This window comes from Aythya marila, assembly GCF_965140915.1.
Source record: "Aythya marila genome assembly, chromosome: 13".
Taxonomy (NCBI): Eukaryota; Metazoa; Chordata; class Aves; order Anseriformes; family Anatidae; genus Aythya; species Aythya marila.
Window position 1 is genome coordinate 5,743,026 of NC_139054.1, and position 15,071 is coordinate 5,758,096.

The 15,071-nt window shown below is 33.2% G+C and overlaps 1 protein-coding gene across 3 annotated transcripts in view; it reads left to right on the forward strand.

The window, feature by feature from the left end:
* Positions 1-14,600, forward strand: part of DIAPH2 (diaphanous related formin 2) — a 184,964-nt gene extending 170,364 nt beyond the window's left edge. For all 3 annotated transcript variants that reach the window (XM_082771025.1, XM_082771026.1, XM_082771027.1), the window contains one exon: positions 10,517-14,600. In XM_082771025.1, coding sequence (XP_082627151.1) covers positions 10,517-10,581 — 65 coding nt within the window. In that variant the 3' untranslated portion in view covers positions 10,582-14,600. The remainder of the gene's footprint in view (positions 1-10,516) is intronic.
* Positions 14,601-15,071: the final 471 nt, after the last annotated feature.

A 15,071-nucleotide genomic window follows, 5' to 3' on the forward strand; every position in this document is an offset into this window, starting at 1 on the left:
TAATTCTACTAGCTGCTTATGGGGGGGGGGGGGGGGAGGGGGGGGGAGGAGAGGAATACTTTCATACTCTTGCCCTTAATTGTTTGCTACAGTGGAAATAGCTTAATTGTTTTGTACCAATGTTTTTGTCCTTGTAAATTTTTGGCATTGTCTTGTGTACATGCATAATACCCAGTATTGGAGTCACAATGTCATGCTTCTTTCCATTTTATTAATTCAGACAAGATTTGAGCCCTTGGAAAGACGCCAGCTTGTTCGTAACAAGTTTCTGTACCCCACTGTATATCAAACATTTTTTCCTTTTTTTTTTTTTTTTCTTTCTCTTTTCCTGTGTGTTGTAAACCTACTTGGTATGTCTTTGGTCTGTACTTCTAAACAGGGTAAATTTAAGCAGTCTTTGCATCATAGCCTTCCTTTCTTGGAGTTGAACAAGACTAGTGTATTTTTGGTGTGGTTTTGCTCATGCAAGGATCTTAAGTCACAGTGCCACGTAATTACTGTTACACTGAACTGCATCATCTAAATACTATTCTATTCTATATCAGCCTAAAGCTTGTGTTTCTTCATTGCTGTTGATTGTGTTGAAAAGTCTGGTCTCTGTGTAACAGCCCAATGTTATTTACCTTGTCATTATGGGGATATGTGAAGGCCAATACTTCTACTGTCCTCTGTGCATTTTCTCGTCTCTCTTCATGTTGCAGCAGGCAACTCTGGTTAGACTTTTAGCAATGTAGTCCCATATCTTTTTCACCTTCTGTTTTATACTCCTATCGGTCTTCAATATTGTACAGAAATCAGTTTTTTTTCTATCATTCATCTGTTCCATATATTCTTTCGGGAGTGGATAGATTGTGTTCTTTCACAGCATCAGTAAAATTAGATTGTAGTTTTAAAAATTATAGATTTTACTCCTTTACAAGTTAAATACTCTGTATGTTTTATTTGCAAAAGTGTAAGAGTGTTAGGCATCTATTTTAGGCTTAAAATGTAATATTGGTGAGAAATGGAGTTGGTGGAATGTGAATGCCTTCATTTTTCTCAGTGATAAATTGGTGTACAGGTGCTCACATTCTGAAGCAATTGAAATATCCACAAATGTATAACTGTAAAGACAAATTGGGTAGTCATCTACCAAACATTTCTGATAATTTTTTGAAGAAACACGAGGTGGCACAATTTAATATGCAAAATAGTATTTCAATGCTTATCTTTGTCATGAATCTTCTCTCTTAACCCTTGGCAAACTACAATCTAAATTCCCGTCAAGTATCCTCATTCACATAAAAGATAATTATGACTCCCTGATGGGTATTGTTGTTACATTTTGGCTTTTACAAAAATTTTGAAACTTTTTATTGCATCTCGTTCTTCATCCCTAAAGAGATAGGCATTTACATGTCTTGTTACTAATAAGGATGTGTTTGATGTCTATCAAGCCAGATCTAGTCTGCTTTTAATACAGATATTTTCTAAATAAATTCATTATACGGGCTATCAGCATTATCACAGCTCATTGTTTAGTAAGGAAGGGTATATTGTTTTGCATCTGGGAAATGTAGAAAAGCTTGACCTCAGAAAAAAAAGTTAAAGTCTGTATTGATATTTTGCTTCTAGAGCAGTTGCGTCCATATATACTACATACATACATATATTTCAAAAACATAGATTAATTCAGTCAGACTCATGTGGAAGTAGTATTTTAATATAGGGTCTCAAAAAGTCCTGGCGTGTTTAAATCTGCTTTCTAAATGCAGACAATAATAGTACACCTAAGCATTGTTGTCCACTTACTCTTTGTCAATAGGCTACTAAGGCTGTCTTAAAATAGTCTCTGGTTGTTAGGAACCCTCTGAAAAACATCTGTTTTTGCTGCACTACCCTGCACCCTTCTTCCTCTGAGGTCCTTGCTAGTATGTCAGAAGGAGCTATATTGATGGGGGAAGGGATAAATTGGCAGACCCTGCAAGTGTGTGTTTTGAATGGGCACTTGGGCTTCAGTTTAGAAAATACACCCAGATTATTATTAGGTTATTAGGTTAATTATTGCATTCCAATACTCCAAGAGAGTTGTTACTGAGATAGTACAGGAAGTCTCAAAATTTACTCAGGTACTGATATCAGTAGAAACTATTTTGAGCTCCATAATAAAAACTTGTTAACCTGACACAGCATTAAGTACTTCTATACTTTTATTCTTCACGTGAACATTAAGGGTCAAATTCTACCTCATGTAAGCTTTGAGGTCTTACATTGAATCATAAAGGAGTTGTCTGTGCTTAGCCAATAAAATTTGATCTTTTAAATTCCCCAAAGTTACTATATTTTACTACAGAGTTTGTCATTTATTTTTCTTATAGTCTGAATTATTTTTAGTATGAATTATTTTAATAAGAAACAGTTTAATTCACATGATCTGCACGTGTCTTTGTTGAAAATAATTTATAGTAAAAGTCCCATACAGTATTTAGTTATTCTCCATTGGGGTGTGTAGCGAAGTAACAAGTAGTAGTGAGATCATCTTGCCAGGCTCAAACAGGGGCCTTTACTTTAATGTTACACGATGAAGTTGCAGATGTGCACAGACAGCTACGGCCCATACCAGCCAATCATACAGGAGCGATGTAGTTTTAAGTTTTCTCATAGCATATTCAATTCCATTTAAATATTGCAGAATGCTGAATTGTAAATGTTAACCTAGCCATGAATAAAAAATGTTGATATTTTATTTAATCAAAAAAAATATTATGAATAGTTGGCCTTTATTGTATTATTTAAAGTATTTCATTTTATATGTAGACTACAAGATACTGCAGAATTATGTTTTTATAAAGAGAATTTGTTCCTGATGCATAAAAAAATACAATGGACTTTTGCATGCTACAAGAAAAATCCCTTGATTTTGACAAGGGCTGTTGATTGTGTGGGTATGGGGGGGAAAATGGTAGCCATTTTGTGTGAAACAGCAGGAAAGACTTGCTTTTCAGGAGTGTTATCCAACTCCTGTTCTGAAAGAAATTCCTTTACAGAACAGAGAGCTTTGAGTTCATTACTTTCATGTTCTAGTCAAAGATTAAAGCATCTGCACATGGGAGATGTAAATTCCATATTTAAACTGCTAAGTGATAAAAATGAGAAGCGTAGGTGGGAGCAATCCTACAGAGGCAAATGTCGTCTTATGCTGCCCTTTAATAAAATATTTTAAGGAATAGCTGGAAAGCTTCCTCTCTTACTTTCATCTGGTGGTTTTTGATTGTAACTTTGTAAATGAATTGGTATTGACTTCTACCAGGCAGTTTTGGAGAAGAGGTGAAGAGCCTTCTCTTATGACTTTCTGTATGTTTTGTCAAATCAAATACTTATATTTGAAGTGCAAAGTGAAGGCTGATGTCAAGAAATGCCTTCAGCACAAGCTGGTGTTGGTCTCTCATGACTTTCCTCTTTCTTAAAAGTATCAGATTAGATTGTAAAATGATGGCAATCTAGCTGGACATAAACACGTTTATTGCAGGCTCAGCAGCCATTACATATCATTAGTGAAAGGAGGCAAGGGACAAGGGGACCACTTTGATGTCAGTTCGATTCTTTTTAAGGACAAATGCATTCAGATGAGAAGATGCTTAACTTTTTGGCTGTTCGTATACTTGAAGTTCAGAACCTATTACTGTCTTTATTTCTTTGTCATGTTTGTAACCTTACAGACAACTTGCTTTCAAGGCAAATACAAATTGTATAAACAGCAGTGTTAATAGGGGAGCTGGGAGTAGCACATTTTTGAAAGGTATTTTAAATTAAATTGCTTATGAATATTATGGTTTTATTAGCATTGTACCAAATCTGTACAAAATGTGGGTATACATTTTTGCCCTCTCTCTTTTCCTTAACAGTAAAATAGCAGGTACAGTTAAAATTGGGAAACACATCTTTTATATCAGCAAATCTGTCATCTCCAATGTAAAATGTGTCTTTTTATTAGACAATATATTTTACTTTTGAACAACTACTGAAAGTCTGTGTGTAGTCATGAAAGAGTAGTTAGTCTGTGTTTTGGGCTTTGGGACTATTAGCTTAGCAAAGAAGACCTAAGTTATTTACTCTCTGAAATACCCTTACCCTTTCGATTAGTAAGATATACCTTTTTATCTTTTTATGGTACATTAAATGCAATAAAGGATACAAATTAAAAGTTCAATGAAAAATGTCTGAATAAATGTAGTTTTATTGCAGTGTATCTCTTTCCCCTTTTTTTTTTTTTTGTTACTGCTACTTGGATCTGACCTTTTTCCAGGATTTGACACATCACATTTATCCCATGGGGGTTTTTGTATGTTATTTTATGTAGTATTTTCAATTGTCTCTTTTGATTTAAAACAAATCATACATTCATGTCCTAAATGTTTCACTAGTCAGAATAATTAAGTTGATCAGGTCTGGGAGCATTGGAAGGAAAATAATAGGGTTATTGAAGCATTCAAGCTCTAATGGGAGCCTGAGTTCATTCAGATATCAAATCTAATAATTGCTTTACACCTGTATACACAGTCCCAGTGAGCAAGTTCACATTAAAGGTTTAGTGGTACAGGTTCAGTACTGTGTTTCAAGGGAATTTTAGTAGTTTTTAAAAGACTACTTTATTTTGACTTTTTCCAACAGTTTGCTGTTGTTTTTGTGTATGAGTTTAGCTGATTACTCATCTTAAGCTTTGGAAAATATTTTCACATATCATACCTCCAGTAAGAAATTCTCATGAGTAATATATTACAAAGCTCAGTTAATAGCAATCAGAAAAACCTGAAGGCTATTGTGAGTTTCACTGTTTTGAAGCAAGTCGTTATTAGAAGTAAATTTTATCACAAATTAGAAGGAAAATACTGATGAGAAAAATAACAGTTATTCATAGTAGGTTTCAGTAAATTCCAGACTCAGATGCAGGTCACAGTGTTATTACTGGAGATGATTTCAACTCAATGCAGTCATTCCTCTTTTTTTTTTTTTTAATCCACCTTTAGTTCTCAGCTAAGAACTCAAAAAGACGAAGAAATGGAAAATGGCTGTATATGGGCCTGCCTTATACTGACATGAAGACCTATTTTTCTCTGTAATTTTAAAAGCCAATTACCCTTGGAGGAAAGGAGAAAAATAGATTGATTTGTCTTGTAACCCCTGAGGCAGGCATGTATTGTCTCAAAGTAAGGCTTTTCCATCACAACTCTTGTGGAAGAACTTTCAATGCATATCCCAAGTGGGACTATTAACAAAGAAAGCCAAGTCAAATTCAAGTACTAAGTAGATCATTTAAAGTTTTAAGGAATGTTAACTTACTGGGTTTAGGATTTTTTGTAAAATCTTTAAAGCCTGGATTAAGTAATAATAAAAATATTTTAAACAGATAAAGTTTACAAAAATATAAGATTTACAAATCTATTTTTATTCTATAAATTTTGAAGTTTATTAGATTTTCTTCAGTTCTAAATATGATAAGTATTTATTTGCAGGGCAGAACTTGCTGAGCTTTTGTATCACAGATTTTTTATTTACAGATTTCATATATATATCACAGATTTTGTTTGCAAAGGTGTTATTTTTATTGTGTTGACTGTATCAACTATGGTCAGAGCTTTAAAAAAAAAAAAAAAAAAAATGGAAAAGGAAAGACAAATGCAGCTGTTTCTCTAGCCTGAGGGTAAGTTTCTTTTTCATGACGCCATATTCTATTTATATGCTCAGGTATCACACAGCATGCACATCAGAGTCTGGGGTTGGACATAAAACAAAATGTACCAGGATTTTCCTTGAAATCTCAATTTTCTTTGCGGCTAAAATAACCATTTTAGCTGTCATTTAAGTTTGATTATCAAAATTTGAGGTTCTGTTCAGGAATAAAAGCTGAGAGCAGGGAAATTGTATAACCTGTTGTTTTTTTTTCATTTTTGGTTACAAAAATATAAAATCCAAATACATGTAAAATTACCTGTCTGAGATGGCTATAAAGTGTCTAGTTCAGATTTTGCCAGGCATACGTAGGGTGCCAGTTGAGGTTGAAATAAGTCTTTAAAATACTAAAGAATCAAAACAAAACACATTAACTGTTTCCCCTAACACAGTTAGAAATCATGTGTTTTCTTGTTTCATGTGTCTGCAATGTAGATCTGGAGAGTATTGTTTCAGAGTGCTTTCTGAGGTGTTACTTGTCTTCCATAGCTGATCTTACCTCGTTGCTTTGTTTTGTTGTGTTGTTTTTTTTTTTTTTTTTTAATATAGGCTGCAAGTGTTGAAAGATCAATTTGAAATCAAATTTGACAGAAATGAACTGAATCTTAACAGAATTGAAGTTAGAGATACTTTCTTTCAGGATAATGTTTCTCAAAAGATTTTGTGCTAGACACAACAGTTTTGAAGTCCTTAATTTCCTTGACTAACTTATCTCTCAGTTCATATGTCATATAAACTACAACTAATAATGTCATAGATATAGGTCAGACAATATAGAGAGCACTATTCAGCTGTTAAGAAAGTGCCTGAGATGGGCTTCCCTGTTATGGTACATGATACCCATTCTGTTTCTGTCTTATGTTCTCTCAATTACAATTTCCAAAAAGCTTTACCTTTCACTTTTGGTAAGCTAAGATGATGAAGATGCACACAGTCAATATAGAAAAATAATTAAATTAATTCTTGTCATTAGGTTTCTTCAAAGCAGTTGATAATATGCTGTTATATCAAATTACATGGTAACTTGGCTTTAATTTTCCCTGTGTGTAGATGGCTGAAGAAGAAAACTAGCAGCTATCCAGACTAACATGATTTAAATTGACTGTAACTTGTCCCATTTTTAATCAATGACAGTGTATAGGAAATACTTAGTTATCTCAGTCGGAAAAAAGTGATAGTTGTGAAGTGTTATTAGGACTTCCACCTTTTTTAAAGCAGGAATACTGTTGTCATTTCACATGTCTTTTTTCCCCCGAGAATAGACACCTGCTGTGACAGCTTATCTGTTTGACATAATAAGTGGTTTACCTACTCATTTTTACTGTAATCATTCCATACTTATGTAAATCTTTTTTGGTCTTCTCATTGTTTTCCATGTTATATGGTTCATAGTGTGTGCTGAAATACAAGGACCTGTGAGTGTACTCCTTTGGGTTGCTCAGGAAAACAAGATGAGTTTCAGCAGGATTTCCCAGTGAACAAAATTTTACATGAATGAATAAATACATAGTTGATTCAGGCACTTTCATTGATTCCCAAAAGCATAAGACTTATAAATTCCCTTACAGGATGCATTTCTGCATCTTTTGCAAAAAGATGAAATCTGAAATACTGTATTCATTTATTCATTGCTGAGTAACTCCTTTATATGGTCTCTTTCAACTCAATATATGCAGGCACCTACTTTCTCTGAGCAGTAAACATCTTTTTTATTGTCAGCTATGGGAAGGTTCATTCTTTCAACTTGGGGTAGGTAACAAAACAAAAACAAAAAAGTAGTGACTGTGAATATGCAAATTAATCGTGTGAGCTTTTTAAATACGTTATCCTTACTGTGCCCTCCAGCATGTGCTCCAGCACAACAGCTCCCTGCTGAACACCCAGTGACATACACTACCTCTCTATTGGATTCAAAATTTTGCCACTATTTTGTTTTTGTTAATGTGATTAACTAAGACATTCTTTAAAATACGTGTTGTCCAGGTTTGAGGGTCCTGTGACCATTATCTTATAGGAAGACAAATGTTTCTGGTAGTACTCTTGCCTCAAAGCCCTGGTGTTCTTAGGCCATTTCCCTATGGATATATAGGACACTTTACATTCTGCATCTAGGTTAATGTTTCAATCTCTTGTTTAAAATGAATAAGCAAAACACAAAAACATCAACAAAAACAGTAGAAAAAATTCCACCAGTCATATTTGGTTGTTGGTTTAGTTTTGTTTTTAATGTTATTCTAGGAGTGCTAATCTTGGCCACATCTAGGAGTAACTTAGATAGTCTTCTGATGAGTACTGTAGGAAGGTCTGTAGAGAAAGAAGGTTTTAAATTTAGTTTCCTGTTTGAATTGCTTGCTGTTAATACAGCACAAAAACACTTTTAATGCAGTGACTGAAAAAATAATAATAATTTAATCCTGGTGAATTAGCCAACTAAGGTACCAAGTCCAAGATAGCTGTTTACAGTAGATTTATAATTTTAACACAAATAATTTTTTTGTGGTTGTTACAGGTTTATACAAATTCTAATTGAGTACCTTAAGGTATAGTTTTGTAGAATGTGCCTTTTTCTCTTACCAGATATCTCAGTCTCATAACTAGTCAGTTCGATTGCACATAATTTATATTATTACTAGCATTGATTGTTCATTAAAAAAAAATGTTTGTAATTAGGAGAACACAAAGGTACTACCTGGCAAAGTGGATAAGTAGAAAGTGAAGTGGAAAAGTCACTTAATCCTAATATTGCAGTTCTGTAAAATATAATTTCTTTTTCTCCTAATATAACTGAGTTTCATGCTGATAACAAGCTATGGAGTTAATAAATCTGTTGCAGCTATTGAGACTTCTCTTTTAATAACAGAAGTAATGAAGGAGCATTAAGGAAAGGAAAACACATTTTGCAGAGTGCATTTTTGCAAAAATATTTTCCTCTCCCCTGTATTTCTAATTGATTGTAATTCTAATATGTTACTCATACAGAGTATAAGGCAGAAGGGTGATATCACTGAAAAAAGAATTATAATATATTGTCTAAATGTAATTTTTTTGTTGTTTACTGTGTGACACATATTTATACATTCAGCTTATTGTGTTTGTTTTCTTACATTACAAGATTCACATTACATGGTGAATGATGTGTTCATGTAAATAGCACCTCCACAAATATTTTTTATGTTATAGATATTTATTCCCAGAACAGTTAAATTAGTCACTGAGAGCAAGTATCACTGGACTCTACTCATAGCTGTTACAGATGAACAGCAGCACATTTGTGTTGATAACACTTCTTGGGTTTTAGACACCATTTCTATGCTTTAATTTCCAGTGCCTAGTGACACTGCAGCCAGTGTAGAGACTTACTCCCATGCAAAACAGATTGATTTAGGGTAATTTGAATACTTTATGCATGAATAGATTCATTAGGAAATGAAGGCAAGGCAGAACTATAAAAAGAACCAATAATCTTGGTAAAGGAGCTATAATTCCCTATAATATTGGAAACACGTGTTGATCAGGGAAAGGAAGGGTTGATTTTGCAGAGCCCATGCGGTCTTCACAGGCATACTCTGTTCTTGTCCAGAAACAGATCACAGATCTTTGTCTACTCTGGAATTTTATTTAATGTGCTTAGACCATTTCTGGTTTTGTTAGCTTAGAACTTTGTTGGTTTAGGATTGCATGGTGATGCAGTCCATATCTTTTTCAAAGAATACATTTCTGTCCATCAGATGGGGTAGAGTCTCACGGCTTATGAATTTTCACTCCTCTGCTTTGGCCCAAATGTAGTGCTTTCCCATTGTAGCACATGCCTTTATTAGCCTGTTGCATTGTGGAAGTAAAAACAGCTAAATCAGTTAATTTGCAAAAAGCTGAGAAAACCTGTTTGACTGCAGTTTATTAGACTTTCTGCTTCAGCAGTTACTGTTGTTTTTAAATGTTCCAGTAGTACTTATGAGTTCCAGCTGTATAGTAGTGGGATGCCATGATGCTGTAGCAATGAAAGTCTTCTGCTGATATAAACAAAGCAAAGAACAGCAAGTTGGACATAAGAGAAGTAAACAGTGACAGAAAAAATAAACTGGTGCAGCAGGACTATATCTTAAAAAAATAAAGGTTAAAATATCCAGAAAATAAAGTGGGGGTTGATTTTTTGCCTTTGTATGTGTGTACTCATTACATTAAAACTTTATTTATAAGGCATTTAGATGTGATTGGTAGTTCATGAATGTTTTCTTTTCATGTGAAAGACATTTATTATTCATTGCAATAATTACTGTGTAATATTTCCTACTAAAAGTTGTTCACATTGTACAATCAGGAAATGCTTAGGAAGTGGTTGATTTAACTGTTCTATTTTTAACTCTGTACCAAATTATAGTGAATAGTTATAGCACTTTTGTACTTGTAGCATCTTAGAGTAGGCTTTCCATCACTTCTTTGGTAAGTACAATCTGATGAGTACTGAAATGTATTTTTCCAGAGCTTCTGTACATAATTGTTTATAAAATAAGATTTTTACTCAGACTTTTAGTTATCGTGTGCTATTTCCAAGGGGACAGTGTTTCAGGATTCTCTCAATGCTTTTATCACCCAGCTTCTCTAATCAAGAAAGTAATTTATTGCTGATTGCAGAACTCTTGAACTCAGTCTGGCAGCTGCGGTGTGAAACTTCTCTGATCCAGTCTCCTAGTTACTTATTTACATATCATTTGAAATGGTTTTCAGGGCTGTTTGGAAACCTTTTGACATCACATTATCCATGTTTCAAATCTTATGGTGATTTGTTTTTTTTCTCTTTATATTACAGATAACAGACAAGTAACTTTGGAAAGGTCTCGTTCTCGCCACAATGGAACAATCGCAGCTGTATGATTCTTCTGATGCCAAAGAATTTAGTGAATTGTTTTATTAACAATTAAATGGATATACCTTTAAACGAGTTTATCATACAAATTGGCAGTGATCATAAAATAATGCTGGTATTGATTACATGAGATAGATGTACAAATATTATGTATTTTAAAAGCTATTGCTAAATAATCCACATACTGTGTCTTATTACCCCAACTACCAAGATCTGTAAACAGTGTTAAACAGTAAGGTCTCACTTTCTTATGTTCGTTCTTTTTTTTTTTTTTTTTTTCTGTTTGGTTGTTGGTTTTTGTTTTTGTTTTTTTTTTCAAGCTGGCAACTTACATGAAGTTGGGGATTTCTAGGATATGTTTTTTATGGGTAAGAAAATACAATTTTGTTGAAAGAATACAGCTGTGGATTCCATATGCAGTTCATTTGGACATGAAAGGAAAAAACAATAAAATTGTATGTTAATAAATTCAGAGATGAGCTGATGTACAATATCAGAATCATTTTTGTAACCATAAAAAAAGCAATGCATAAAAACCTGGTCAGGTTGCTGGAAATCATATCTAAATGTAAAGCCTGGTGGATCCAGCAATTTTGGCTGCGAGGAGGATAATACCACATATCTACACTTTTTGGTGATTTAATGATGTGTATTTACTTATCACTGCTAAAAAATAAAAATTAAAAAAAAAAAAAAAAGGATTTTACCAAAATTAATGATATCAAGGGCAGAATGTTTTTAACTGTATCTACAGAGGAATTTTCTAATTATGCACTTATATATTCTTTATACAGATATTTGGGGGAAAATATGATTGTCCTATTTTAATTATGCTAAAAATACCTTTGTGTAGGTTTTCAGAGATAGGCTACATTACAAAGCTATTCAGGACTGCCTCTGAGTTTTTCCTCAGGTAAAACATGTAGCAGGATCTCTATTGGTAGATTTTAGTGCTGATGGTTTAGCAGCTAAGAACAAATTTTCCACCTGGAGCACTATATAGCAGTGAACAATAATTGCAGCAGACTGATTTTTCAGAAAACTACTCCCATTCTACTTTGTATACAGGCCCCTGCACTGCAGTACCTCAGGTGAGCAGTCAGTTTAGTAGCTGACACTGTGTATTGTTCTGTCACTCAAGGAGAAACTACAGTTTCCTTTTCTCCCCAGATTCTAGTTGAATGTACAGTCAATTTTGGTGTTCAGATCAGTCTTCACCATCCTTACTGAAGGCTCATTGCTAATTTGGATGGGATGGAGGATTTTGAGAGGGAGTTCAGTCAAATATGTATGTTGTTCAGCTATGATATTTTAAAAAAATGGGATATGGTGTAGTAGATGGCACTTATTCTCAGATTATTACTGCTTTTCACTGATGAATTATTACAAGTACACATATTGCCTGGGTTTATGGAGAACATCTTTTTTAATGTTATGTAAAGAATATTTGGAAGGCAAGGTGTCACATTATTTTCTGTGCACAAACTGCTAGCTCTACAGGAGCATTCAATACTGGGGTGGTATAACTTTGCACTACTGCTTGAGCCAAGCATTTTGTACAATACATTCTTTTTGCTTCTCTGGTAAGCTACTTTAAAGACTATCCAGCTAGATTGGGATAAACTCTAATAATTTCAAACTATAAATATCCAATAGATATCCAATTATTGAAAGAAAAGATACAGCTCCTTATCAGAGTAGTATTGAATTTCTTTTCTTAGTCTTCAAAGTAAATAGTTTTTGCCCATTGCTATATCGCTAAACATACAAATGCGACTGAAGCCTGGTGAAATGTGCACTGTCAACTAATGCTCTACCTAAACTGTTTGGGGCTTTTTGTGATTTTTAGTAATAAAGTAAAAGACTTATATGGTACTTAGGAGAAAAAAAAAAGAAAAAGAAAAAAAAAAAAGAAAAAAAAGCATGCAACAGGATTCTCTCTGTTTTTCAGTAAAAGATACAAAGAATTTTATTCTGTTTTGTTTAAGGTCAACATCAACCCTTGTACTCAACCATAACTTTCTAAAGTTGAACTATTAATTTTGCAGCTCTGTGCTTAATTTGCAAAGCCAGTTTAAAAGGATTAGGTGCATCATGTCTGTATAAATTCGTACTGAAATCAACAGTGTATTAAAATTCAAATTTTAAAATCAGCATTTTGGGATTTACAAGTACTGATATAATCTTTATATGTGAAAACTCAAAAGCTCAAAGTAGAATCTTTATACTGTAGCAGTAATTAGTGCAGAAGTTTTTCATTTCCATGGTTGTAATTTTTTAAAAGGTCTGTAAAAGCTGACTACAGATTCTCAAGAACCAAATCTTAGCAAAAAGCAAATCCAAAATAACATCATCATCTGATACTTCTATTTTACTACTATTTTTTTCGTATTTGAAACATTTATATTATTTAATGGACATATCTGTTAGAACAAAAGTGTCTTTCAAAGGAAAACTAGAAGATGATTTATGTAAATATAGGGTGCTCGTATTTATGAAGTCTAAAATATTTTCTGAAATTGATGCTGGTCACTTTGTCTTTTGATAGTTTTTCAGTCTATATTAAATTGCAGCTATTTTTAATGTTTTTATTATTGATCTAATTTTCAGAGTTGTCACATGTTTATCTAAAAGTGTAGAGGAGTAGCACCTTTTTTCAGAAATGCACTTGCCTTATTTTCTAATTTTAAAAAATGAAATATATCAGTTAAATTATATTTGTATTCAGAGTAATCCCAGAAAGAAAATTACTGGAAGCTTCATACATAAATTTCTTGCTAATTATGTTTCACTATATGTCCTCTGAGACATTGTATTAACAATATACTAGCACATCTGTTTGCATTCACATTTTAGCGGTTACAAGTACTGAGGAGTTTTTTATGATGTTACACTGTTTACATTTCTTAGTTTATTTAAGAGGAAAATAATCTTACCTTTGCAATGAATTGAATTAAGTCTGCAATTGACATGGGAATGAAATGTTTAAATCATATACAAATATACATCTCTGTTGCTTAAAACTGCTGGCTGTACAGATCAGAAATGACACTAGACATCTTTTGCTCCAGTTTTATGCAGTTTGCTGAGAAAAAAAGTGCAACACAATTTGTCATGTATGTTTGTTTGTGATTGAGCAAATATACTTTCCCAGCACATAGGGGTGTTTGTTTTGTGTTAACCATATTCTGAACTGATGCTAAAGCCAAAACAAAATTAGTACCTCAGAGGGCATTGAGAAACAACTTCAGGAAGTATTCCTAGAGTTATTATTACATAATTCGTTTTGGTTTTAAATAACCATGGTCAATATGAAAAATGTTACCTGAAATTATTGATTCTTTTTTGAAAATTGAGACAAATGCGAACATTCCCATAGTTCCCTTCTGTAATATACAAATAGTAATGAATATATGTATATTTTTGCATCTTTTGTGTGTGGTATATGTACTACCTCAGAGAAATGCTGTAAAAACCATAATGTTTTCATGGTTTCTATCCAAAACACAATTCATTAGTGACCTACTTCAAAGTCATCCCACAATTGTTTGCAAAACTCTTGAGAATTTGGCTGAGTTTTAGGTTTGGCTCTGGAAATCCTTGTATAGCTTTCATTAATAAAACTTTGCAGTGTTCAACTTCTGCATCCCTCAGGCAAATCATGCTTTGATGGGTGAATTTAGTACTTCCTATGTTGAAAATTGTATAGCTAGTAAATATTCAAAACTGGTGATAGGTGGGAGTGGGAGCAAACTTACCTACATTAAGTATATTGCTTCTTATCCATTAAACAAAGGCTTGGCTGGATTATTCTTCAATAGAAGAATAATCTTTGAATTGGTGAGAATTCAGGTGTCATAAATGAGATGAAGCAATGTAAAGGTAGCCCGCCTCTTATGTGCCATAATGTATTTGCAAGTTATTCATGTTGATATAAGTATTGAAAGAAATCTTCACATCACTTCTTCTGCACATGCACACGCATGCACACACAATGTAAATATTAAATAAAAAAATAAAAAAAAAAGCAGATGAAGCCAAATCCCTCAGCTTCAGGTGTCTCTATTTCAGATCACATATTGCTTTTTTGCGCAAGAAAGGGAGTTGTGTAGGCCTGTGAATTCTGCAGTGCTGCAAACTGTCACTTAGCACCTATTGATGTCATTAGAAAAATGTTGAAGGAGAAAGATTTGTTACTGTAGTGCTTCTTTTAGCACTGTTTGAGGTGGTACATATGCCACAGAAAGTGAACAATAATTGATTACAGGTTAGTCAGTATCATGCACCATTTGATTTCCCTTTTAGAAGTCATGTGACTCCTAATGCCAAAAAAAAAAAAAAAAAAAAAAAAGGAAAAAGAAAAAAAAAGTGACAAAACTCATGCGTTTCTATTTTTAATCAGCTCTGTGTTTGTATGTGATGTTTAAAATAGGAATTTGATGAAATTACAGCCTGGCCATTGTTTATCCATGTATTCTGAAAACTGTAATAAAGATAT